The 27,874-nt window shown below is 43.6% G+C and overlaps 1 protein-coding gene across 2 annotated transcripts; it reads right to left on the bottom strand.

Moving 5' to 3' along the window:
• Positions 1-419: 419 nt before the first annotated feature.
• Positions 420-26,075, bottom strand: prrc1 (proline-rich coiled-coil 1). Of its 2 annotated transcripts, none has more exons than XM_061748022.1 (9): positions 25,921-26,075; positions 20,236-20,374; positions 17,863-18,207; positions 17,544-17,689; positions 16,642-16,744; positions 16,258-16,421; positions 11,880-11,983; positions 8,615-8,717; positions 420-1,628 (listed from the first exon to the last, which is right to left on the bottom strand). In XM_061748022.1, the coding sequence occupies exons 2-9, from the start codon at positions 20,330-20,332 to the stop codon at positions 1,419-1,421; spliced, it is 1,272 nt and encodes a 423-aa protein (XP_061604006.1). In that variant the 5' UTR covers positions 20,333-20,374; positions 25,921-26,075; the 3' UTR covers positions 420-1,418. The 2 variants fall into 2 exon arrangements, with proteins under 2 accessions (XP_061604006.1, XP_061604007.1); XM_061748023.1 differs by having other exon boundaries at positions 20,236-20,341; positions 25,921-26,043.
• Between the last annotated feature and the right edge of the window lie 1,799 nt (positions 26,076-27,874).

Genomic DNA, 27,874 nt, shown 5'->3' with positions numbered 1-27,874 from the left:
TACCCTCCTCACTAGGGTCGCGGGCGTGCTGGAGCCTATCCCAGCTGTCATCAGGCAGGAGGCGGGGTACACCCTGAACTGGTTCCCAGCCAATCGCAGGGCACATACAAACAAACAACCATTCGCACTCACAGTCATGCATGCCTACGGGCAATTTAGAGTCTCCAATTAATGCATGTTTTTTGGGATGTGGGAGGAAACCGGAGTGCCCGGAGAAAACCCACGCAGGTACGGAGAGAATATGCAAACTCCACACAGGCGGGGCCGGGGATTGAACCCGAGTCCTCAGAACTGTGAGGCTCACGCTCAAACCAGTCGCCAACCGTGCCGCCTATATCTATACATACATACATAATATTCCAATGAAGTTGGGACGTTGTGTCATACATGAATAAAAACGGAATACAATGATTTGCAAATCATGTTCGACCTATATTTAATTGAATACAAAGACAAGATATTTAATGTTCAAACTGATAAACTGTATTTTTTTTAGCCAATAATCATTAACTTAGAATTTTATGGCTGCAACACGTTCCAAAAAAGCTGGGACAGGGACATGTTTACCACTGTGTTACATCACCTTTTCTTATAACAACATTCAATTCAATTCTATTTACATTTGTTTAGAGACGCATGTAAGCAATGTAAACACAAGTTTTGGCATCAGCACGCCAGAGTAAAAGTCACAAGCCCTGTATTACTCAAGAGGAACACATGAAAAAAAAAAAATAATAATAATAATATATAATAATATAAACAGACACATGCATTTTTTTTCCACAACTTAAAAGCATTTTATTTTTTTGACAGGTGGGCAGGAACTCCAGAAACCCAATTATTTGTAAACAAGCAATTAAAAAAAAAAATGTCTCCTTTAAAATCTCTCACCCAGATGTGAGTGGAAACCTAAACTGTGTGAAGTGAATTGGACCCACAGGCACCCTCTTGGTTGTATTTAATTAATTCTTACATATGGCAGAGATGATTACCCATCATATTGTGTGTGGAAAAAAGGCAATAGAGTTCTTGTAACTCTTGGCTTAATGGCTTCAGTGCTCTATGTGTTATGAATTTTGTTGGGATTGGCCAACTCTTGAAAAAGACTAGTTATGAGAATAACAGTTGGGACAACAAAAAACAATCAAGAAAACAACTCAGAAGCACAAAACATCCCATCATTTACATAAATCACAATATATAATCTCACAAAGGATGAGCAGATGATTACTTCTAAAATGGCTTTATTTTGAAAGTGATATGCAAAAATAAAATCCCGTTGCTGAGTTGGAATGTCAATTAACATTACCATCTGGCTTTGCTCAGTGAGGAAAAACATGGAGCTGCGAGTGATCTCAGTTTTTGCTACTCCTTCAAAATGTCTCCAAATGCTCACGGGCACAAAATGCAGCAGAGCCTCACGCAATCCTGGGCGGCAGCCTCCGTTTGTAGATTCCAGCCAATGCCTTGGCGGCATTATAGATCATCTGCCGTTGTGTCATCCCCGTCATAGCCTGAAGCCATTCTGTTCTATTGATGTTTGGCAGGCTGCGCTCCAGGACTTCACCGACCGTAACCATAAGACCGGACCATCGAAGGCTGTAGTCCGGAGGGGTCAGGGACTGAGCCTGTATACAAATGACAAACCCATTTAACATAAGTTTAAACATTGTGGGCCAAACTGCAGAATCATGTGATGTTGGTTGAATTGAAAAACTGCCTTGCTCAGAAAAATACCAGTAATCACACATTGACTTCGAGGAATTAAACACACGACAGGTGTGCCATGAGATACAAGTGACCCGACTAAGGATTTACTCTCACATTTACTTAGTGTGAAATCTGTAGTTGAACACAAAAGTAATATTCTGTTGTATGAATGGCAACAGGACCTTTGTTTGGCCATTTGGTTGATCTGCCCGCCATTATATCATGAGATGAAGAAAAACATTATTTGGAGTAGATAAATAATGTTTTGGATCAATTAAGTGACAATGTTTCCACGGGACCCCTGGTGAGCACAACAAAGTTCGCTAGGTCGTTTTCTTTTGCTTTGTGTCTCATGCCAAAATTTTGAATTACGAGTGACCTTCAGATTAGTGCTGGGCGATATGGCCTACATCACAATTTTCCCCCCCCCCCGAATGTCGATATTCAATATGATATATTGATATATAATATATTGTATTCAAGTGCCATCAATACAGCTATGTGCCAAAAAATGTGAATATCGAGTGAAAGTCTACGAGAAACTTTCCATCAGCCTTTAAATGATCGCAGCCTGGCTTAGTAAGCTTCAGAATCATGGAGAAGACTACTGACTCGTCAGTTGTGCAGAAAACCAGGATGGACACCCTCACAAGGAAAAAGGTTTCAAAAAGAAATTGCAAACGAAGAATTCCATGTGTCAAGGCACTCCTGAACCAAAAACAATGTCAGAAGCATCTGTGCTGGGCTAAGGAGAAAAAGTACTGTTCTGATGTCCAGTGGTCCCAAGAACTCTTTTCAGATGAAAGTACATTTTGCATTTCATTTGGAAACCAAGGTCACAAGAGTCTGGAGGAAAACTGGAGAAGCACAAAAGTCAAGCTGCTTAAAGCCCAGTGTGAAGTTTCCACAGTTAGTAATTATTTGGGGAGCCACGTCATTTGCTGGCGTGGGTCCATTGTCTTTTATCAAGTCCACAGTCAACACAGCTGTCGACCATTTTAGAGCACTACATGCTTCCCTGCTGCTGGTGAGCTTTTTGGAGACTGATTTTATTTTCCAGAAGGATTTGGCAGCTGCCCACAAAGCCAAAACTACCAATACCTGGTTTAATAGCCATGGAATAACAGTACTTGATTGGCCAGCGAGCTCGCGATGGCTGATCACTTCCATGCCACGTCGCCTTGATGCTGTCATGCAACAATCCAACAATGGACTGAGGGTATATTACTTTAATACACTTTTCAGAAGGACAGTATTTCTGTGTTGAAGATCCTTTTTTGTTGGTCACATTAAATAGTCACATTTCTGAAATAGCGTCTTTTTCCATAATCATTAAAAATTGAAACACATAAATGCTTGAAATAAAGTAAATCATGACATTATCTACAACAATGAAATGTTAAATATGAGTGTTGCATGGTGTTGTAGTGCTACACCCTGTGAGGGAAGGACAGGACAAGATAGAACAGGACAAGGACAGGAGAAGAAGCATGCAGGACCAGGGTCGTGAACCCGGCTGTACAACCCAAGTGTGGTGGCATTAATTATGTAAATTATAAAAGTGTACAGGAAGTGTACTGGATGAGAGTATAAGTGAGGGGCTACACAAGCGATTTGCATATTCATGAGTTATTTGTTGCAGTAAGTGCGTGACCCCAGACCCAGTGAAAGAGTCCTAGGGGGGTGTGCCTGCGGATACATGCAAGTGAATTGATACCGTTTTACATGCACAAAGACTGACAGAAGTGTCCTGCAACTGCTTTGGCCGCACCGTAGCGGCTGAGGACCCCACCCAATCAATCGAGGGGCGGAATCAGGGCCAGGGGTCCGCCCAAGAGCAGCCCCGGCGGACAGGGACACGTCCCACACAGAGGTACCCAGGGCGGTCTGCCAGCCCCACCGAGGCGCCCCGACAACCGGCCACCCAGCGGGGGCCGCAGGGACCCAATGCCACCCTCCCAGCTAACCACCCGACCCACCGCCCCACACAGAGTGTTCCTTGTTTGTTGGAAAGGGGGGCGGATAGGGGAACCCGACAAGGGAACGATAAGGAGGGGGGGGGGGGGCAAGGAGCAGCTCCGGGCCATGAGAGGTCAGCCCCAACACCAAACAGAGATCCAGCCCGGGGGGCCCAGCATCTGGAGCACCGCCATGCAAATAAGTGAGACCCACCTCCCCCCCTGTTACTATGACTGTCATTGGCCCTACCCTGTGTATCAGTGCCCCCCCCCCCCTCCCCCACCACAATTAATGCTGAAACTCTGCCTGTGTGGAGTTTGCATGTTCTCCCCGTGCCTGCGTGGGTTTTCTCCGGGCACTCCGGTTTCCTCCCACATCCCAAAAACATGCACGGTAGGTTGATTGACAACTCTAAATTGCCCGTAGGTTTGAATGTGAGTGTGAATGGTTGTTTGTTTGTATGTGCCCTGCGATTGGCTGGCAACCAGTTTAGGGTGTACCCCGCCTCCTGCCCGATGATAGCTGGGATAGGCTCCAGCACGCCCGCGACCCTAGTGAGGAGAAGGGGCTCAGAAAATGGATGGATGAAGTTACTTATGTTCAAATACGAAGGCTGTCTCCCTATTCTGCTGTGGTTTTAACCCCTAGTCCCTCTGTTTGGCCCCTCCTAAAATCCTTTTCTGTCCGGCTGCATTTTCAGTAAACATCAGAATAATAAAACATTTAAAAATAAAAAGAGGGAGTGTTTCAAACTCCCCTGTTGCACAGCAAAACTGTTCCAGCACAAAGACATACAGATACACCATTCTGTAAGGCCATGCAGCTGAACAGGACAGGTTAATTAAAAAATAAACAAAGTCCACTAGCTTAATGCTAACAAACAACGACCAAATTAACAGAAAATGTCATTAACATGCTAACAGATTGCATCGACAGTTGCGGCTTCAGAACCTTTTAAGAAACGGATATTTGAACACGTAAGGTGGAAAAACACATTTTAGACAGATAATATAACATTGCTCACAAGCATATATTCTTCATCCTTGACAAAAAGTGACAAACATTACTAAGTGGTAGAACAGCAGAAGAAGAAGTCTATTCTTTGTTTGTCTGCTTGACTGCACTGTACAATAGTGCCTCCCGGTGGCAAAGGCAGGCACAACAAAAGGCGCAGCACACAGATGAATGAAACATTAGATCATGAGGCATAAATTGTTTAATGCTTCACATTCTATTTATTTTATTATTCTGTTTTGATAAAGTACAAAGACAAAATTTCAAAACACTGTTTGTGGAAAACCTACATCCAAACACCAGCCACCAGCTTGGCGTGGCAGCGTGCCCGGACACACTGTCCAGTGCCCAACTGCATGAACTTACCACATTGATGAATGACATGCTACGTGAAATCTCTTCAACCATAGAGAAATTTAGCAATGGGTAGAATCCCTCCATACCTGGTACCCCTTACCCTAGTCGAAAGTATCCTCTCTAAAGCTCTAGCTCTATCAGTCCTGTCCAAAACCACTTGGCTTTTTCTCTCGGGAGTTCCACTATCTTGTGTGTCAACCCTGAGCTTTCTTGTTATTCTCCCAGTAACTCGCGAAACATATAGCGCTTAAAAGACGTAATTAATGTTACCACCTGGCAGGGCGACAGTCACGTCCGAGTCAATACTCCCACGGCGGTCGCTCATTATGATCGCAATCCTTATTTGTATCTGCCGCCAAATTTGGACGTGCATCCTCACAAAAGACATCCATTACTTGTGTCTGTAAGCCGTTCATCCGAGATGTAGTGAATGGGATTTGTGGCCTGAAGCCCTTGAAGGATGGGTCATGGTGTAGAGCAGAAGCAACACCTCGCTACCAGAAATTGGTACCAAATGGCTAGGGAACACACCAGCCCTAAGTGAGCACTATGTTAAGACCACCACGAAACCACAACAAGACTCGCCCTGCCAAGTCAAACCATGTGGCTCGACGTCCCCAAAGATGCCATTTTGCATATTGAGGACGTCCATCTTTACCACCTGCCAGCTGACAATTATGACAGCAAAATCGACATTTCCAACTTTTTCGGACAATACAAACTCGAAGTTGATCCTGAAACGCTCAACTAAATTCAATTTGAAGGGACTCAAACGATTGACATCATCCACATAGACAACAGTCTACGCGCCATTAGCACAGACTCTAAAATACCCGAGCTCCCACTCATGCACTACTGGTCTGCAGCAGATAACATCTTGATCGCCTTGGTCAGTCTCGGTTACTGCATGACTTTCGTTATCACCTACCTGCTCTATTGAAAGACTCAGAACTTGCAGGGTCTTCTGCGTCAGTGCTCAAGTGTGTGGCCCAAAATTTTCTGTCGAAAAAGAACAACTGAACCCGAACCTGACCCCATACAGAGAGGGGAGGAGGTCCTCCTTGACCTAAATGGCCCTCCGGACGTCTGTACTCTCTTTTGAATCTAGACTAGGATTCCATTCTGCCATCAAGATTAGAACCTCTAATTAGCACCTTCCCTCTCCTAGATTGATGAATTTGGTTTTACACCTGACTGTTATGTCCCCTGTGTGCTAAGTTGAAGCGAACTTCCTCTTCTGAAGAGCCATGTTGAGTTTCTCCTTTTGTTTTTTTATTTTTACTGAGAACTCTACACCTAGTTAATGTTTACCCTTAGTGTTAGCTTCTCCCCTGCCCCGAATTACTGTTCTCACTGCCATCCCAATACGCACACAGACACACATACACACACACACACACACACACAAATGTTGTACTTTGGTAACTGCATTGTTGTGTATTCCTGCCAACCTGTGCCATCTTCCAAGGAGATGTCGCCTAGATCCGCCATCGAGCTGGATCAAGCCGACTAAGTGGGGATATATAGCGAGTATGCCTTGCCAGAACAAATGGTACCCAGGATCCCCCAATCTCTGACTGCCCTGCATACCTGCCTCAACCGCCCCGCCATGACAGACAGCCACAAGGATGCCTAATTTATCTCACCCGGACGCTAAATTAATTACCAGCCAGTCTGAAGAATCCTATCAAATGAGAGACACAGGATACCTGGTTTCTCACTCGGACGCAAACTTAATTAACACTCACCCCCCAGCGAGTCTGAAGGGGCTCACCAACAAAGACCTTTCTCTGCACACTGACTGAGGACCAAGACTGACTGAGCAACCCGCGGTGCAAAGTGGTTCCAGATGATGAACAAAAGACCATTTGGCTTTTCTGGTCTGAAATAATTGATGGAGCCCAGCGACACACGCAGGCAGTGGAGAGTTACTGCACTATACGACTGAGCGATACTGCAACATGTTCTCACAGAATGTTTCTGCTTTAATATTTTAAGAACCTTGCATGACTGCCCCCAGTGTCCACCACCACATCAATGTCATTAGTGATTGAATGTCTGATGTCAAATCTGTTTGTCCACTGAACCGGATGAGACGTTTCACCCCACACAACACAAATGCCACATTGCAAATACTAAATGCTCCCAGCACCCACATTAAATTGAAACACTCATAACATGGATTAAACAGGGTGTGGGTGACAAATGCAAAGCTGGAAACCGGTTTCCTTATCTTAGATCCAATAATTAATCTTTTATTCCCATGGGATTAAAACCACAAATAGTACTACTTCTTTCATAACTATGATTAAGAGGCACGGTCTATCTCCCTTTTGGTCGTGGGGGTGGAGGAGGTTTTGGGCACTCCCTTTCACTCCTTTGTGCATAAAAGGCTGAAGCTCCTTTGTCCTTTGCTACTTTGCTCCTTTCCATCAAACCACCTGTCCTCGACCGGCCCGGCCAAGCATCCGGGAGATCGACGAGCCTGCCTAAATTGCGTTCCACGCAATGGAAGTCCAACGTGCGGTCTACTAAAGTACAGATTGGTGCATATTTGGGTTTAAATTAACAGTAACAGGAACTCCCAGCTCTATGCCTTGCCATCACGCATGCTCACTCCACCCTCACATCACAAAGTCAGCCTCCTTTACCAATGTTTGTCTGTCCTTTGTTCTGTAGTTAGACCCATCTGTATTGTTTCCCCTGTTAGATTTCATAAAATGTTCTATAAAAATCCACTACCTGTATCATTTGTGTGTTTGGATTCGACAAAAACCTCTGTGATCGAGAACTAGTATTTCATTACTGTAGCAACCTTCAGATTATGCGACTGATAAGAGGTTTTTCGTCACTTTTCCCCAAATTCTACACACACAAAAAAAAGAGACATGGTGCCCTTTACAAGACAGATAGTTTTGATTGTGACGTTAAAAACTTAAATCGGACCAATCCGGAAGTGAACACAGGCGTTCACCTTCGACGAATGTATTTCTTAAATAAATTACGTTTTATCCAAACGCCAATACACTCTACAACTGTATTAGACCACTCCGTGTAAGGTTTATGCCACAGCTGGCTGAAAGTAACAGCTTTAGTAATGACCTAAAATATATATTTTTTGTTTCTCTCATGGTTAACAATTAATTATTTTCATACATGCACTGTTTTACAAAAAAATGAAGGATAATATAATAAAGGACATTTCTTAAAAACAACAACAACAGTATTGCTTGCATTCTTGAACCAAAAAAAGGTTTCATGTTGAATATAATGCTTGATTAATTCCTAAATGAGGAGATGGTTCAAATTTGGCTAACAAAAGTTGAAATTCCTCATTCCTGTTCACAATGGTAAAGCAAGAGCTCAATGAATTTGAAAGCGTCTACAATAAAATCGCGTACACATTCAAAGATCTACATGTAGATGCCACAATCTGAAGTACAAGGGAGTTCAATCTTGACTAGTCAATCCTGACTAACTATCCACTCATTCACTTTCCTCTTTTCCTAAATAATGACATTCGTCATTCACTTTGGATCGTTGCGGTTCTGCCTTGAGATAATTACTCGTGTACCTGCTGGACATGTTCGAGAGCCAGTGGGGTTGCCTGGGTGAAGACCTCCACTCGGGTATTAAGACCAGGGTCCTCCAAGATCAAACAGCCTATGTCAAACCACCTGAAGACAAAACCAATATTTTCAGGTTATGAAATTTGTGTACATCAAAATATTTTTTAGTGTGAAGAGAAACTGTAGTGTTCTTCGTATTTAGAGGACTGCTAAAATAAATGATCAATAAATCATTTTATTATGAGCCATTCTCTAAAAAACATTATTCATATCAGAGATATGAGCGACATGATATTGATATCAATTTTGTCACAATCCAGCTCGTTTTACTTTTTTCATTCACCTCTCCACTGCTCCAGTCTGCCAGTGAGCCACACGCACCTCATTAGCCACTGCACTCACAGCGGCGCTAAGGTGCTTCAGATCAGAAATCAGCCACTATTTTAGTCTCTCTTGCTTACTTTTTTTGCACTCTTCTTGATGCCGCCTGCCTCTGACCTTCCTGCCTCGTTTTTCTGGTAATCACCTCAGGCTTCTGTCCCTGATTACGAGTTCTGCCTTGGCCCTACCCGCTTTCTGTTTGCCTGTCTCCGTGGCTGGTTGGTATTGTGCTCAACAACACTGCAGTGTGAGTTTCCCCGTTGTGCTCCCAATGGATTGAGGACCATGTCCAGGACCACAAACCCTTCACAAGTCTGCAGTCATTACCGATGATTACTCTGGTCTGGTGGACTGCATGTAGGTTCTACTCTTACCCGTGACACTACAATCTGGCCAGTCATGGACCCAGCACACACATTACCACCCCAGACCAACTTTGAGAGGATTGAGTCTGTCCTCCAGCAGCACAAAGTAATGATGTCCGCTGCCGAAACGAGAGTCAGCTAATGCACAAGCACAGGCATTTTTGACGTTAACAACACAAATGGAACAGCGAATGGCCGCGTTAACCCAGCCAGTTGTTCTGGAATTGTGGTCCCTTCCTGACTAACTGCTCTTTGTTTTTGTACCTGCAACACCACACATTCGCCTCGAAAGAAGCCAAGGTTGCTTTCACTATCAATGGTCTAACGAGGAAAGCTCTCCTCTGAGGAACCGTCAAGTTGGAGAGACTGACTGGCCTGCGCATCCTACCAGTCATTCACCTAGGGGCTCCCTCTTGGTTTTTGGCATGGGAGCTTTTGGTTCTGATGCACAATGGGGCTTGAGGAATTTATCGCAGAGGGTCCAGACAATGGCAGACTATTCCATTGACTTTTGCAACAAGCCCCTTCAGAGTGACTGGAATTCCTTGGCCCTCTGTGGTGCTTTCCTCCACCGCCTAGCTGATTACATTAAGGATGAACTGGTGTCCCATGTTCACCCATCCACACTGGATGAGGTAATCAAGCTGACTATTAGAGTGGATCTGCATATCCAGGCTCAGAGACGGGAGAGGAAGCAGATTAAAAAGGGTCGCCAATCTCCAGCCTGCCCTCAGGTTCCCTTGTTTTCCACCAGTTCTGCTGCCTTTGCAGCACTGCAGTCAGAGGGTTCCGAACCCAATTGGGCCACACCAGTCTCAGCCCAGAGGAGGGCGCGTGCCGCCGGTAGGCCAACCTCTAACTGTACTGTAGCCAGGCCAGCCATTTTGTCTGTCCAGCAAAAGCCAGGACACACCAGCAGACCCCAGCCATACCAGGGAATTACTAATGAGCCAGAACTCTACACAATCTTCATCCAACCAAAGACACCTATTCCATGTCGATCTTCTCCCTGATGGTTCGCATACCCTCGCCACTTTCACAGGCTTTGGGTCAGATGCCAGCGTCATCGAAGAAGGGCTTGCCTTCCAGGGTTACTGTCCCTTGCACAGTTCCAGTCAACACCCTGGATGGTTATATCCTGGGGGCCGTCACCCATTAGATTCGTATGGTCCACATGCTCCTGTCTGTCAACCATCATGAGAGACTAGTTTTACATCCTGCAGTCCACCTCACATCGCTTTTATCTTGGGTTCCCTTGGCTTTGATGTCACAACCTACACATTGACTGGACAACTGGTGGCATCCTCGGGTGGAGTTCTTTCTGTTACCAAGTCAGTCTCAAGCAAGCTGCGACACCTCTGAACGGCCAAGGCCATGCCTCTGCTCCCTCATTACCTATATGACCGTGCCATAGACCTGGAGCCCAGCACCAGGACATGCTTAACCGCAAGATGTTTGTTTACTTGGATGACATCCTCACCTTTTCCAAATCCCAGGAGGAGCATGTTCATTGCGTCCATCCAGTCCGTCTTGCAATGTCTTTTCGAAAACTCTCTCTTCGTCAAAGCTGTTAAGTGTGACTTCTATGGTTTCTCTCTCTCTTTCTTGGGGTACATTGTGGCACAGTGAAGCATGCGATGGTCGAGCCAACCTGGGGCAATGTTGATTCACCCCCTGTCACTGAAGATGAGGAGGCCACTATGGTTTGGAAAGTTTGACATGACATTGGCCTTTGGAACCATCGTTTGTGGTATATCTATAGTTTAAATTATTGATATAAGCAATTTACAAACACTTTTAGGGGGCGTAAATTATTCACTGTGGATTACTGCACCAATAAAAAGATAACGTAAATGCAATGAGGTTCCACCAGCATATCTAATTTATCTATCAATTTCTCATATGTATTTCATCAGGGAGCATCATTTATGAGTGGCTTGACTGAAAGTCAACATTCAACAAAGCTATTAGAAGCAGGCCTGACAAAGTGTATCTGCTTAGAAATGTTCCACTTGGAAGAAAAAAAACAGATGGAAATGTAATAATAATAACAGTAATAATAATAAATGTTACTTGTAAGCGGCTTTTGAGGCCCTCAAGGACACTGTACGTCAGTCATACAGTAAAAACGGAATTTACAAAACACTAAAACAAATTTTAAAAAAATAAGAGTGGTGTGGTTAAAGTTTGTAAGCGATACTGCTCAGGTACTGTATGTTTTAGATTTGGATTTGAAGGTAATGAGAGAGTTTGAATTGCTGAGGTCAGGTGCCAGAGTTCTAGAGCTGGGGAGCATTTTACTTCAAATTTTTATTTTAAAATAATACAAAAGACTAAAAGGGAACATTTACAGACTTTGGTTGAAACACTCTAGACGTGGAGGTGGCCTTGGACTCTTTCTGGCCGAGGTTTATGGTGTTAAAATGCTAACTGAACCCTTTCATGAAAATGTCGAGTGTCAACACAATCGGACAGACAAGTGTGACTGGTTGTCAACAAATATCTTCAGAGAAGAGAGACTTACTTGTCTGGAAAAAGCTCAGCGATAAATTTTTCCATTGAGACCACTGGCTGCTTCTCGTGAATCACACCCGCTCTTCTCAAACTATCAATGCGCTCCTGAGCCCCCTGCACAACACAATCCAAAGAAACACAGGAAGATCATTTACATGGTCCAAGATTTGGAACCTTCTTGCTATTAGGCAACAGTGCTAACCATGTCTGGATTTCCACTCCTCTCTAAAGTATTGGAACAGTGTGGTCAATTCCTTTACAGTGCCATGAGAAAGTATTGGCCCCCTTCTCAAATTCTTACATTTTTGCAGTTTGCCCACTTTGTTTATGATTATCAAACAAATGCAAATCGACAAACATAACCCAAGGGAACTAAAAATGCTGTTTTAAAATGATTTAATTAAGGAAAAAAACAAATTCAGTTATTTGACCCTGTGTCAAAAAGTAATTACTCCCTTGTTAAATTATGAATTAATTGTGACTAACCACAATTTTAATAATTTTCACTGATCACACCCAAGCCTGATTACCTCCAGACCTGTTCAATCAAGAAATCACTAAAACAGAATCTGTCCCGACAAAATCAAGTCAGAAAAAAGATCTAAAAAAAAGCTGCAACAAAATGACACGATCCAAAGAAATTCCAGAACATTCGAGAAATAAAGTAATTCACATCTATCAGTCTGGAGAGGGTTACAAAAGCCATTTCTAAAGCTTTAGGACTCCAGAGAACCATAGGGAGAGCCATTACCCTCACATGGAGAAAACATGGAACAGTGGTGAACCTTCCCTGGAGTGGCCGGCCTACAAAGATTACCCCAAGAGAACAGCAACGACTCATCCAGGAGCCCACAAAGGAACTCAGGACAATTCCTAAAGAAATGCAAGCCTCCCTTTCCTCACCTAAGGTCAGTGCTCGACACAACAATAAGGACGAGACTCGGCAAAAATGGCATCCAAGGCAGAGTTCCAAGGCGAAAACCACTGTTGATCAAAAAGAACAAAGGCTCGTCTCATTTTTGCAAAAAAAAAAAACATCTGAATGATTCCCAAGACTTTTGGGAGAATATGATATGGACTGACGAGATAAAAGTTGAGCTTTTTGGAAGGTGTGTGTCTCGTTACATCTGGTGTAAATGTTGCACAGCATTTAAGTAAAAGAACATCATACCAACAGTCAAACATGGTGGTGGTAGTGTGATGGTCTTGGGTTGGGTTGATGGTCTTTAGGACCTGGATAACTTGCTGTGACTGATGGAACCATGAATTCTGCTCTTTAACAGAAAATCCCGAAGGAGATTTGTGACCTCAAGCCGAAGCAAACTTGGGTTCTGCAGCAAGATAACGATCCAAAACACACCAGCGAGTCAACTTCTAAATGGCTTTAAAAAAAAAATACAAATGAAGGTTTTGGAGTGGCCTTGTCAAACTCCAAGTTGAAGCCAATTGAAATGCAGTGGCATGACTTTATAAAGGTTGTTCATGTTCAGAACCCCGAAATGTTTGCTGAATTCAAACATTCTGCAAGGAAGAGTGCGCCAAAATGTCTCCACAGTGATGTAAAAGACTCATTTTGCAGTTAGAGAAAAATGCTTGATTTCAGTTGTTGCCGCAGAGGATGGCCCAGCCAGTTATGAGGGTTAGGGGGCCATTACTTTTTCACACAGGGTCAGGCAACTTTGAATAGTTTTCTACCCCCTTCATAAATTAAATCCATGAAAACAGCATTTTAATTTCACTTGGGTTATATTTGTCTGATCGTTATATTTGCTTGATGATCCTAAAAATGAAAGTGGGAAAACTATTAAAAAAAATTCCATGATGATTCTGATTCTAATTGTGTGTATCACAGTGCCCCTCAGCGGTCAAGACGTGCACAGCAGTTACTTTATTTAACCCATAGGTTAATAATAAATGTGTCAGTTTTTCTCATACCTACTGTTGCTGATTATTGTTCTCTGTTTGAACGTCGAGACCTTCAAGTTTCTGGAAATTACAGTCTCTCAGGACCTGAAGTGGGAGACCAACATCAATTCCATCCTCAAAAAGGCCCAGCAGAGGATATACTTCTTTCGGCTCCTGAGGAAGCGCGGCCTGCCACAGGAGCTGTTGAGGCAGTTCTACACAGCAGCCATCGAATCAGTCCTGTGTTCATAATCACAGTCTGGTTTGGTGCTGCCACAAAAAACGACAAACTCCGACTGCAACGGACAATCAAAACTGCAGAAAAGATTGTCGGTAGCCCCCTATCTACCTTTGAGAACTTGCACGCTGTCAGAACTAAGACAAGTGCATGCAAAATCCTCTTGGACCCTCCACATCCTGGTCACTACCTCTTCCAGCTCCTTCCCTCCCAGGTAAGCGCTATTGAACAATGCAAACTAGAACTAGCAGACATTCCAGCAGCTTCTTCCCTCTTGCCATGAATAGTTAACTCACAATTCCATTGTAAGATGCTACCAATTTTGTCTTGAGATTGTGGTCACGGCAGCACGGTGGACGACTGGTTAGAGCGTCTGCCTCACAGTTCTGAGGAGCGGGGTTCAATCCCCGGCCCCGCCTGTGTGGAGTTTGCATGTTCTCCCCCGTGCCTGCGTGGGTTTTCTCCGGGCACTCCGGTTTCCTCCCACATCCCAAAAACATGCTTGCTAGGTTAATTGACAACTCTAAATTGCCTGTAGGTGTGACTGTGAGTGCGAATGGTTGTTTGTTTGTATGTGCCCTGCGATTGGCTGGCAACCAGTTCAGGGTGTACCCCGCCTCCTGCCCGATGACAGCTGGGATAGGCTCCAGCGCGCCCGCGACCCTAGTGAGGAGAAGCGGCTCAGAAAATGGATGGCTGGATGGATTGTGGTCGCATCTCTGTCGGGCCGATTGCACATTATTTGTGCACTCACTAGTGATCTCGCCACTCTGCACTACTTGCATATCTGTTGGTATACTGGCCACTCGTGCATGAGAAGAATCTGCACCATTTGCACAATTGACATTGTTCCAGATTATTGCACATGAGTTACTTTGAACTGCATACATTTCTTGTAGTCTCTGCGCCACTTGCACAATGGTCACGGCACCAGACTATTGTTCTATTATTCATTTCAAACTGCTCTAAATTGGTAGAGGACATCATTTGCACAATTGTCAAAAAATATATATATATATCGACATTGCCACATTACTGGTAACCTTTGATTGCTCAGTAACTGTCGTGCCAACCCTAATTAATACAAAACGTACTCGCGTATCAACTCTTATCGCTGATGTTACGGGTGCTTCGTGGTTCCGCTGGGACCACAACCAGGGCCATGACCTGCAGTAACTCAATGCAAAAATACAAAAGACCAGTGCAATAAATACGACACTGGCTGATCTGATGAGCAAAAATGTTGCTTAAACGTAAGAGTAGCAATAGAGGTAGGTAGAGTAGCCAAATATTGTACTCAAGTAAAAGTACTGTTACTTGACAATAATGTGACTCAAGTAAAAATAAAAATTCTTGAGTAAAAAGTACACAGTAAAATAATTACTCAACCACTGAGTAAGTAGCACAAACAATAAAAACAATAAAAATCAACAAAAACATTTGCAATTTACTGCACGGTGTTTTCTCAAGTTATGAGAGAGCTGAAATATCCATGTTTGGGCAGACAGCGCCAGACAAATACTACAATACATGAAAGTTGTAGTTTTTGTTTGTCTAATGTAAACAAGAGTAGCACGCCGTTGCTTTCAAGGTAACGCCGACCTTCCCAAATTGGTGGCCACTTAGGCACGACGATCAGCCGGGCTGGCTTATCTAGTGTGAATACCTATGCCCGGGAAGACGTCGTGTGAGGTCATGTGACTTTCTTGTGTCGTCTGATAGGTGACTTAAACGTCACTAGCGCTTAAATTAGAAACAGCACCCAATGTGGAACTCGAAATCTCGCGTGTGAAATGAAATGTGAAAGTTTTTTGCATTTTCCACTATACCTATGTATAATGCGCACAATTGACGTTTGCCAATTTTTGGGGGGGGAAAAAGGTGCATTATACACGAGAAATTATGGTAATTTTGTTTGGCTAATCACTCTTGGAAAGCTTCACTCCTGTTCCCAGTTTTGTCCTTTGGTGGATAATGGCTTTGACTGTGGTTTGCTGAATTTGGAAAGACTTGGAAATGGCTTTATAACTTTTTTTCGATTAAAATCGGCATGATGAGTCGAAACATTTAAGTGTGATAAATACCAACCCCCCCCCCACCTAAAATTAATAAATAAAATACATACAAAAAACAAAAATCTGAAATCATTAAAAGGGGCAAATACTTTTTCATGCCACTGTGCATATGTATACAAATACACACACTGTACACAAAATAATGTTTTTGAAAAACTGAGTGACCAGACCTTGAGCCCAGCAGCATAGCCCACAGGCTGCGGGGCAATGTTGGATGGACCAATTTCCCCTGTCACCATGGCCATCCCAAACACCTCCTGAAAAGCATCTCGGACTGCGTCGACGTTCATCTCTTTATCTGATGTCACCACAATGTCAATGTCCCCTCCGGACTCTACAGAGAAAGAACACACCCTTTAATGTAATTGTTTTCATTATCATATTATCTCAAATCCATCTTTATCCGCGCATAAACAAGGCTGAGATTCCGTGGGACTCTAACCTCCTTACTAATCCCAGAATCTTAGTTCTTTTGCAAGGACTGTTATTATTGGCTGTTTTGTGACGCTTAAACGTCGTATCAGTTTTACGTAATGACGACGATAGATGCTTACTGATATATGGAGCCATGCCAGGATCTAGAGTGGTAATCATAGACTCTACAGAATGTTTGGTCTTATCCAGGACTGTTTTAACAACAGGGTTCCCAGCAACTCCCTAAAGAGAAAACGAAGAACACTATTGTCACATTTGCCGGGCAAAGAATGTGCAACATTCAGCATCATTTAAAATACAATGGATTTGTATGAGGGTGTGAACCTGGGATGATTCATTACCATTATTTCTCACAGGGAATTTTTTTTTTCCCCAAAATATATATCACAAGTTGACACGGCACGGTGGACGACTGGTTAGCACATCTGCCTCACAGTTCTGAGGACCGGGGTTCGAATCCCGGCCCCGCCTGTGTGGAGTTTGCGTGTTCTCCCCGTGCCTGCGTGGGTTTTCTCCGGGCACTCCGGTTTCCTCCCACATCCCAAAAACATGTACGGCAGGTTAATTGAAAACTCTAAATTGCCCATTGGTGTGAATGTGAGTGCAAATGGTTGTTTGTTGATATGTGCCCTGTGATTGGCTGATTCAGGGTGTACCCCGCCTCTCGCCCGAAGATAGCTGGGATAGGCTCCAGTGGCCCTAAGTGAGGAGACGCGGAACGGAAGATGAATGAAACACGGCCGTGTTTTGAACTTTATACATTTTCTTGGTTTTGTGCGTGGCAGCACAAATGTTCGTAAACAGAGTCGTTTGTAACCCGAGTTTCCACTGCACAGTATATGATTTCGTTACAAAGTAGTGTACATGTATGTATGTGTCATAACAAAATCTTATTTCAGTTGTTTTATTTTGGCGACAAAACCAAAACGGCAAATTTGGACCATTATCAGCCGAAACATTTTGGTGGCCGAAATTTCGGTTTGTCACTAATTTCCAGGTTAAAAAAGCCAAAAACATTTACCTTGAAAAAGCCCCATAATCCTCCACCAGCATTGTTGTCCGCAAGTACTCTGGGATCTTCCTGCTCCTCAGGGAACGTGATCGGGGATCTGGCATCGAAACCCCCAGCCATGGCAGGCTGCTGAACCATTGGGTTAGACACTACACCTGGAGATGAAGGGAAAGCCATGACACCATCCATTGTTTCAACAGAATACAATATTGAATCCTCACTGGGTGAATGGTTTTGTTGCTTTTGATTCTTAATACATATTCACTAATATTTGATTGACGTGTTTCATTTGGGGGGTTTCAGCAGTGGATTTTAAGAGAACTGTTACCTGGAACAGAGGGTGGGCTCGAAAAAGTTGGCATCAGCGGTGTCTGTGGAGTTCGACCAGCATGACCCCGTGTTATGTCATACCCTGCACTCATTGAAAAATTGGAAATAGGAGGCCCAACAGGAGGTGCACCAGAAGAAAAGGGAGGTGGTCCAGTAGAAGAGGCAAGGGGAGACCCGGAGACGGAGGTATTGGTGCTGAAAGGGGCGCCAAGTGAAGACGGAGGAGGAAAGATGGAATGTGGAGTCATGGGACTGCTAAAAGCAGGATGGGGAGGAGCACTGACTGAGGGGGAACAAATAGACACTGAGCCGTTGCCTTCAGCGATAGCGTGGCTTGATGGACCTGAAACACACATTTTAATCCAGAAATATACTTTTTCAAAAACTGGACATGCATTTTAGACACAATATTTATATTGGGCATACAAATTTCACACATAATTATTATGGGCCGCAAGGTCTCACAGCCATTTGGAACTTGTACAACTCTTGCAACAATCCACCTATCACAACTGTAGGCTTGCTCTAATACATTATTGTGCCGCATTCGATCCTGTACTTTTTTGTTTTGTTTGGAATAATTGTATTGGTATTATATACTAAACTGAATCAAAATAATAAACGGAGTTTGCTTCGACTAGCACCACCAAAGCAATACTGTTGAAATAACGTAAACATTCACAGGACAGGGAGGAAAAAGTAAGTGAACCTTTGGATTTAATACCTGGTTGACCCTCCTTTTGCAGATCAAATGCGCACAACCGTTAAGATGAATTTTGGACTATTCTTCTTTTCCTGGGATGTCTGGTGTAAATTTGATTTACACCAGATGATTAAATCTGGTGTAATTTTTTTTTTTTTTTTTTTAAATAAAGATTTGTAACTTTACCTCAACTTAGTTAGCTATGTCCTGTGCCATGTACGCAACACCAGCTGAATTGAAATAGCTTCAAAATATCCACGGAAATAGTTCTTTCATCTTTCCCTTTTTTAACTCCTATTTTTTTACCGCATGCGGCCAGTGGCTAACGTCCTTAAAAACGTCGCCAGCGGTGCGGTGCCTGCTGTATTGTTGGAAAATAACAAAAACCAATTGCACCATTTTTTAATGTATAAAAACGTTTTTATGCTGCATGCACTATAGGGAAATCCTAATAATACCACTTCTTTAAAATGTGAATTTCACATAAAGTTTCCATTGTTATTTATGTAAATGTGTTGTTGTTTAAACGACAGTTCATACACAAATGTTGCAATAAGACATATTTTGCAATTGGCATGAAGTTTTGGTGGGCGATTAGCATTCCAGACAAGTTGACTAGTGTTGATCAGGTAGGCATTTTATTAACAATTCTGTCATATACTCACTAATACTCACTTATACTCTCGTCCTGTAGACTTTTATAATGTACATAATTAATGCCACCACACTTCAGTTGTACAGCTGGGGTCACGACCTTGTCCTGCATGCTTCTTCTCCTGTCCTTGTCCTGTTCTATCTTGTCCTGTCCTTCCCTCACAGGGTGTAGCACTACAGCCCCATGCAACACTCATATTTAATGTTTCATTGCTGTAGATAAAGTAATGATTTACTCCTCTCATCCTGTTTACAATTAGTGCTTCGTCTTTTGCCTTTGTTTCTCTCCCCCCTCTAGAAACTTTGTTCTGTTCGACTGATCAAGTCTGATTCTCAATAAACCTCAATTATAATACCACAGCGGAAGCTTCAAAACTCCACTGTGACACAGTAAAACCGTTGCCACACAAGTTTTGGAACAAAGTTTTATGGACCGATGAGACCAAGTTTAACCTCTACCAAAGTGATGGAAAGGCCAAAGTATGGACAAAGAAAGGATCTGCTTACGATCCAAAACACACAAGCTAATCTGTGATGCATGGTGGAGGTAATGTCATGGCTTGGACCCAAAATATTGGAATGTATATACAACCCCAATTCCAATGAAGCTGGGACGTTGTGTTAAACATAAATAAAAACAGAATGATATTTATATTTAATTGAATACATACACGACAAAGACAAGATACTTTCAACAGCGACCCCCCCCCCACTCATCGGATCTATATACGATTCACGTAAATGGCCTATTTTTCACCGAAAGGCGACTGGTTTGCATGTATGAGGTCAACAATTCTGAATCATAGTTTAGATCTTCTGAGAGCTACATTTAATGACCAATTTCTGCAGAAATTCTAAAGGGTTCACAAACTTTGTCCTCCCACTATATGTCCAATGTGACAAGATTTCTGTCAATAACTGTATGTAATACAGTCAATTCTAAGAAGAGCTATTTTATTTGTGAAAAATGGTACCAAAAAATCCTCCGGAATAGAATCCGTACAGATGTCCTACCTTTGCTCATCGGTACAGGGCTGACTGCAGTAGCTGCACTCATTGGTGGTGTAGGGCTGCTTGGAGGTGTAGTCTCAATCCCACTCTCTTCCATCATCTCCTTGGCCTTCAAAGTCCACGTAAAGAGAGCAGAATCTAACTGTAATAAATATGCATGTTGTTTCACATATTTTCATGTATGAGCATTCTTTAGAATGAGCTTTATTGCAGTGTAGCGTATTTGAGTTAAGTAAAAACACAATTCGTTTAGGAGAAAAGAATAAGCCCGAAGCGACGCCTCCGTTACTTCCGGTTTAGCGTAATAAATCAAGCTATTTTAGCTCGTAAAGGGGCACCACGGCACTTTTTAGATGTATAAAACTTCAGGACAAAGTGACGACAAAAACTGTCAGAGCGGCACGGTGTGCGACTGGTTAGAGCGTCTGCCTCACAGTTCCGAGGACCTGGGTTCAATCCCCGGCCCAGCCTGTGTGGAGTTTGCATGTTCTCCCCGTGCCTGCGTGGCTTTTCTCCGGGCACTCCGGTTTCCTCCCACATCTCAAAAACATGCATGGTTGGTTAATTGACAACTCTAAATTGCCCGGAGGTGTGAATGTGAGTGTGAATGGTTGTTTGTTTGTATGTGCCCTGCGATTGGCTGGCAACCAGTTCAGGGTGAACCCCGCCTCCTGCCCGGTGATTGCTGGGATAGGCTCCAGCACGCCCGCGACCCTAGTGAGGATAAGCGGTAAAGAAAATGGATGGATGGATGGACTACTGCAATAAAACATTGTAGCGGATCCCGTTTTTTACGATCATTGGGCTTTATCTTGTCAACTCAAATGCGACCGGAGTGGATCGCGCCGACTGTATTATAAAAACAAAATGGGGGGAAAACGTGTGTTGGTGGTTACCGCTGCTTAGGACAGGAGAGGACGTTTTTTTTAAGTCTTGCTTGAGGTATGGTCATGTACTGTTAATAAGATACGGCTCACAAGCAGGCAATAAAATGTTATGTAGCCTAGCAAGCTAGCGGACGTAAACATGCCGCCGTTCTGTCGAATCACGAGTGTGTTTATGGGAACTTTGACCATACTTCCAGAAGCGTGAGGTCACACACTGATGTTGGATGAGAAGGCCTGGCTCTCAGTCTCTGCTCTAATTTGTCTCAAAGGTATTCCATCGGGTTGAGGTCAGGACTCTGTGCAGGCCAGTCAAGTTCAGAATCATCTTTATTTGCCAAGGATGTCAAAAACACACAAGGAATTTGTCTCCGGTAATTTGAGCCACTCTAGTACGACAACAGACAGTCAATTGACAGACTACTTTTGAAACATAAAGACATAAAAAACACAGTAATGAGTAATGAAGTAACGAGTAATGTATAATTGGCCCGACAGAGATGTGACAACAAACTCAAGACAAAATTGCCAGCATGTTGCAATGGAAGTTGTGTAAGTTGACCGTTTAAGAAGTTAATGGCAAGAGGGAAGAAGCTGTTGCAATGTCTGCTTGTTTTAGTTTTCATTGTTTGGTAGCGCCTATGTGAAGGAAGGAGCTGGAAGAGGTGGTGACCAGGATGTGGACGATCCAAGAGGATTTTCCATGCTCTTGTCTTAGTTCAGGTAGCGTGCAAGTCCTCATGGGTGGGTAGGGGGGTACCGACAATCTTTTCAGCAGTTTTTATTGTCCGTTGCAGTCTGAGTTTGTCCTTTTTTGTTGCAGCAGCAAACCAGACTGTGATGGAAGAACACAGGACTGATTCGATGACTGCTGTGTAGAACTGCCTCAACCGCTCCTGTGGCAGGCCGTGCTTCCTCAGAAGCCGCAGGAAGTACATCCTCTGCTGGGCCTTTTTGAGGATGGAGTTGATGTTGATCTCCCACTTCAGGTCCTGAGAGACTGTAATTCCCAGGAACTGGAAGGTCTTGACGGTTGACACAGGGCAGTTGGACAGCGTGAGGGGAAGCTGTGGCGAAGGACGCCTCCTGAAGTCCACGATCATTTGTACAGTCTTGAGCGTGTTCAGCTCCAGGTTGTGTCGCCGCACCACAGCTCCAACCGCTCCACTTCCTGTCGATACGCAGACTCCTCACAGTCTTTAATGAGGCAGATGACTGTGGTGTCGTCTGCAAACTTCAGGAGTTTCACAGTGTGTTGAGGTGCTGTCGTTTGTGTAGAGAGAGAAGAGCAGCAGAGAGAGGACACAACCTTGGGGCGCTTGTGGTGCGCCTCACCTGCTGTGTCCTGCCTGTCTGGAAGCTGTAAATCCACTGGAAGATGGCAGGTGAGACGCTGAGCTGGAGAAGCTTGGAGGAGGAGTTTGGAGAGGATGGTGTTGAACGCAGAGCTGAAGTCCACGAACAGGATCCTTGCGTAGGTCCCTGCGTCGTTGAGTTGTTCTAGGATGAAGAAGAGTCCTATGTTGACTGAGTCATCCGCAGGCCTGTTTGCTCAGTAGGCAAATTGCAGGGGGTACAGCAGGAGACCTGTGACGCTCTTGAGGTGGTCCAGCACGAGGCGTTCAAAGGACTTCATGACCACAGATGTCTGAGCGACAGACCTGTAGTCATTCAGACCCGAGATTGCAGGTTTTTTGGGGACTGGGATGATGGTGGAGCGTTTGAAACAGGATGGTACTTCACACAGTTCCAGAGATCTATTGAAGGTCTGTGTGAAGACTGGAGCAAGCTGGTCCACGCAGACTTTGAAGCAGGATGGGGAGACAAGGGCTGGGCCTGCCCCTTTTTTGATCTTTTGTTGTTTGAAGATGCGTTTCACATCCTGTTCGTGGATGGTCAATGCAGAAGTCAGGTGTGTGATGGTCTTAAGTGAATTAAGCAGTGATCAGACGAGCCCAGGGGTGCACGAGGTATGGCACGGTATGCGTTATTTAGCATAGTCTAGCAGTGGCCTAAAATGTTATTTTTCACACCCTGAACCGCTCGCCAGCCAATCACAGGGCACAGAGAAACAACCAACCATTCGTACTCACATTCACCCCTACGGGCAATTTAGAGTCCTCAATCAAACAACCACGCATGTTTTTGGGCTGTGGGAGGAAACCGGAGTGCCGGGAGAAAACCCACCCAGGCACGGGGAGAACATACAAACTCCACACAGGCGGGGCTGGGATTTGAACCCCGGTCCCTAGAACTGTGAGGCAGACGTGCTAACCAGTCGTCCACCATGCCGGCCGGACCGACTTCATATTAAACAATAGTGATTAAGAAGGGGATGTCACTACAGATTATTAGTGAGTCAAAAGCAGATGAGCAAATACTTTTGGCAATATAGTGTACGTCTGTAAAGAGACATCCTACAGTACACGCAATGTCTGATTTTTTTTTTTCCCCCAAAAATTTGTTACTGTAACACAATATTGCGGTCAAGCCAGCCTCCACTCGTAAAGATGCCCTAATTTTGTTCATACTAGGTATTACGGTAATAAGTCCCCAACTAGCCAGCGAAAGCCACCTTCAAAATAAAAGCCTCCCACTAATAAGCCTGCATGGAGGTCAATGCTTCGGATGTAAAATTATTGTATTAAATAAGATCTCTGTTATAACGCAACCAGGGATGCAACCAGCAAGATTAATTAGAATCTTGAAATGCATTAAAAAAATCAAGTCTATTTGATATCTGCATACATAACTGCAAGTACAGTTTGGCACAAAAAAAAGTCAGCCACCAATTGTGCAAGTTCTCCCACTTCAAATATGAGAGAGGCCTCCTCACCTGTGAGAGACAAAATGAGAGGGGGAAAAAAAAAAATCCAGAAAATCACATTGTCGGATTTGTAAAAGATTTCTTAGCAAATTATGGTGGAAAATAAGTATTTGGTCACCTACAAACAAGCAAGATTTGTGGCGCTCACAGACCTGTAACTTCTTCTTTAAGAGGCTCCTCTGTCCTCCACTCGTTACCTGTATTAATGGCACCTGTTTGAACTCGTAATCAGTATAAAAGACACCTGTCCACAACCTCAAACAGTCACACTCCAAACTCCACTATGGCCGAGACCAAAGAGCTGTCAAAGGACACCAGAAACAAAATTGTAGACCTGCACCAGGCATGAAGACTGAATCTGCAATAGGTAACGTGCGTGATGAGCAAAAATCCCAGAACCACACGGGTGGACTGAGTGAATGATCTGCAGAGAGCTGGGACCAAAGTAACAACGGCTACCATCAATAACACACTACGGCGCCAGGGACTCAAATCCTGCAGTGCCAGACGTGTCCCCCTGCTTAAGCCAGTACATGTCCCGGCCCAGCTGAAGTTTGCTAGAGAGCATTTGGATGATCCAGAAGAGGATTGGGACAATGTCATATGGTCAAATGAAACTAAAATAGAACTGCTCGGTAAAAACTCAACTTGTCGTGTTTGGAGGCGAAACAATGCTGAGTAGCATCCAAAGAACACCAGACCTACTGTGAAGCATGGGGGTGGAAACATCATGCTTTGTGGCTGTTTTTCTGCAAAGGGACCAGGATGACTGGTCCATGCAAAGGAAATAATGAATGGGGCCATGTATCGCTGTCACTACCACTGATTTCAAGAAATCATTAAAAAAATATATATATATATGAGGTATCGCAACACCAGTCCAGTTCTGTGGGACACTACACCACCCCAGGTCTCCACCAAAAGAGGTCCCATCAAAATCTGATGTTGGATTTCAAAAGTCCACTGAATTCTGCATATTTCGCTCTCATTACCACTGATTTCAAGAAATCATTAAAACAAAATCTATTAGTTATCGCAACACCAGTCCAGTTCTGGGGGACATCACACCACCCCAGGTCTCCACCAAAAGAGATCCCATCCAGGGAAATATGCAGATTTCAGGGGACTTTTATTTTGAAATGCATCATCAGATTTGGATGGGACCTGTTTTGGTGGAGAACTGGGGTGGTGCAGTGTCTCCCAGAACTGGACTGGTGTTGCGATACTGAAAAGATTTGATTGTTTTGTTTTTTACAGATTTTTTTAAATCAGGGGTAATGACAGCAAAATATACAGATTTCAGTGGACTTTTATTTTGAAATACAATAGCAGACCTTTAGCAAACGTCTTTCAGTGGAGTCCTCGTTGGTCTAATATCCCACAGATCTGGATTGGTCTGGGCTGGGATTCTTTTTTATAATTTTGGGAAAAAAGATATACTTGCAGTCATGTATGCAGATTTCAAATAAACATTTTTTTTTAAATGCATCTCAAGATTCAAATGAACATTGATGGTTGCAATTCTGGCACAGTTTACTTTCTCTCAGAAGTGGACTGGTTGCGTTGTAACAGAGATCTTATTTAACATAATTATTTGAAATCCGAAGCATTGACGTCCCTGTAGGCCTATTATTGGCAGGCTTTTATTTTGAAGGCGGTTTATTACCGTAATGCCTAGTATGAAGACAATCAGGGCGGCTGGTTTGACCGCAGTTAACACAACGGTTTTGAATGACTTCGTTGACGCGTTACATTTTAAACTTGTATATGAACATACTTTACTAGCCATTCCAATAGAATCACTACTGTTCGGGTCAGCTGTATAGTACACGTGGACAATTGGGCTATTCATGACAAAGCCGAAGGAACATCCACTTCGTAATATGTTCGTACGGTTAAGGGAAACCGCTATCGTCGGATATTAAGTGCACATAAATCGATAACACGACCTAAACTGCCTTAGTTGACAGGACTCACCTGCTAGCAGGGTCAGCTCGCTTTCCCACGAAGCGCAGATGCACATTGATGACGTCAGACGTTGCCACGTCTGCTCACTCGCTGCGGATGCGACGTGACAAAACCTTGGCGCCTCCATCCAATGAGAAAACAACAACTTGCAAATGTTTGGCAACTTATAATAAGACCTCAAGAGTTTCATTATTCTGCTACATTTTCAGGACGACTCAGTGATTGTGATGAAGGCACCTTATAAGTAATATTTGACCCAGTTAAAAACTAACCTTGGGTCCCTCTGGGGGGAAAAAAATGGTGGTAGTTTTCTCATTTTTTCCCCCTGTTGTTATAAAATACTGTATATATTTCCAAAAAGTCAGAGCGTGTCAGCAGATCCAGAAGAAGTAGTGAACTGTTTCTGGGTGGGTTCCACAAAAACAGCAATTTATATTAAGGTCCCTGTTTAAATTTAGTCATGTGATGGTTGGTCGGATAGTGTTTATGTAATATTGGTGTGAGAAACAATAGAAGACAGTTATTTTTAAAGAGCATTATTACCTATGTGGTGGCACGGTGGAAAAGTGGTTAGCACGTCTGCCTCACAGTTCTGAGGACCGGGGTTCAAATCCCGGGCCCCGCCTGTGTGGGTTTTCTCCCACATCCCCAAAATATGCACGGTAGGTTAATTGAAGACTAAATTGCCCGTCGGTGTTAATGTGAGTGCGAATGGTTGTTTGTTTATATGTGCCCTGCGATTGGCTGGCGACCAGTTCTGGGTGTACCCCGCCTCCTGCCCGATGATAGCTGGGAGAGGCTCCAGCATTTTCATCATATCGTGTGAAGTTGGATGCCGTCAAGCTTATCATGGTCATTCTGCCATCTTGAAACGTCAGTTGGTATTAACTCACTCACTGCCAGTCCTCCATGTTAACGTGCATATCCGAATTCAACAGCCGTCAATGGCAGTGATTCAAAAAAAAAAAAAAAAACTTTCCTAAATTCAATGATTTTTGTGTTTTTATTGGCCATTTCTGAATTTGAAGTTCATTCTGTGTCGTGACGTCATCCCTAAAATCGCTCCATCGCTTAATACATTTAACATTAACGTAAACTAATTAAAGCGGATCAGCTCTTATCGCCGATGTTACGTGTGCTTGGGGGTTCCGCTGGGACCGCAACCAGGGCCACGACACGCAGCACCTCAACTCGAAAATAAACAAACAAACAAAAAACAAAAAAACAGTGCAACAAACAAATAGGACACTGGCTGATCTGATGAGCAAAAATGTTGCTTAAACGAAAGAGTAGCAATAGAGGAGGTAGGTAGAGTTGCCAAATATTGTACTCAAGTAAGACGACTGTTACTTGACAATAATGTGACGTGAGTAAAAGTAAAAAGTAGTCCTCCAAAACATTACTTGAGTAAGAGTAAAAAGTACACAGTGAAATTATTACTCAAGTACTGAGTAAATAGCATAAACAATAAAACAACTAAATAAACAACAAAACATTTGCAATTTACTGCAAGGTGTTTTCTAAAGTTATAAGTGGGCTGAAATATCCACGTTTGGGCAGACAGCGCCAGACAAATACGACAACACGAGTAGCGCGCCGTTGCCTTTACGGTAACAACGACCTTTCCAAAATGGCCGCCACGAAGGCACGACAAAGACCCGGGGCTGGTTTATCTATTTGTAATACCTATGTCGGAAAGCCCAATAGAAGGCGTTGTGTGAGGTCATGTGACTTTCTTGTGTCGTTTGATTGGTGAACTTGGTTAAATTAGAAACAGCGCCCAATGCGGAAGTCGAAGTCGTAGTCTCGCACACTAAATAGTTGATAAATAAGCAATAATTGATAAATAAAAGTAGCGAGCTGCATTTTGAGCATTGTAACGGAATAAAAGCACCGTTACTTCTTAGCAGCAGAAGCGGCGGAAGTGTTTTTTTTCTGGTCTCGTCAACTCCTGTGACTTATC

Source organism: Phyllopteryx taeniolatus, chromosome 15, assembly GCF_024500385.1.
Source record: "Phyllopteryx taeniolatus isolate TA_2022b chromosome 15, UOR_Ptae_1.2, whole genome shotgun sequence".
In the NCBI taxonomy this organism is placed as follows: Eukaryota; Metazoa; Chordata; class Actinopteri; order Syngnathiformes; family Syngnathidae; genus Phyllopteryx; species Phyllopteryx taeniolatus.
This window is presented reverse-complemented; position numbering and strand designations above follow the sequence as displayed.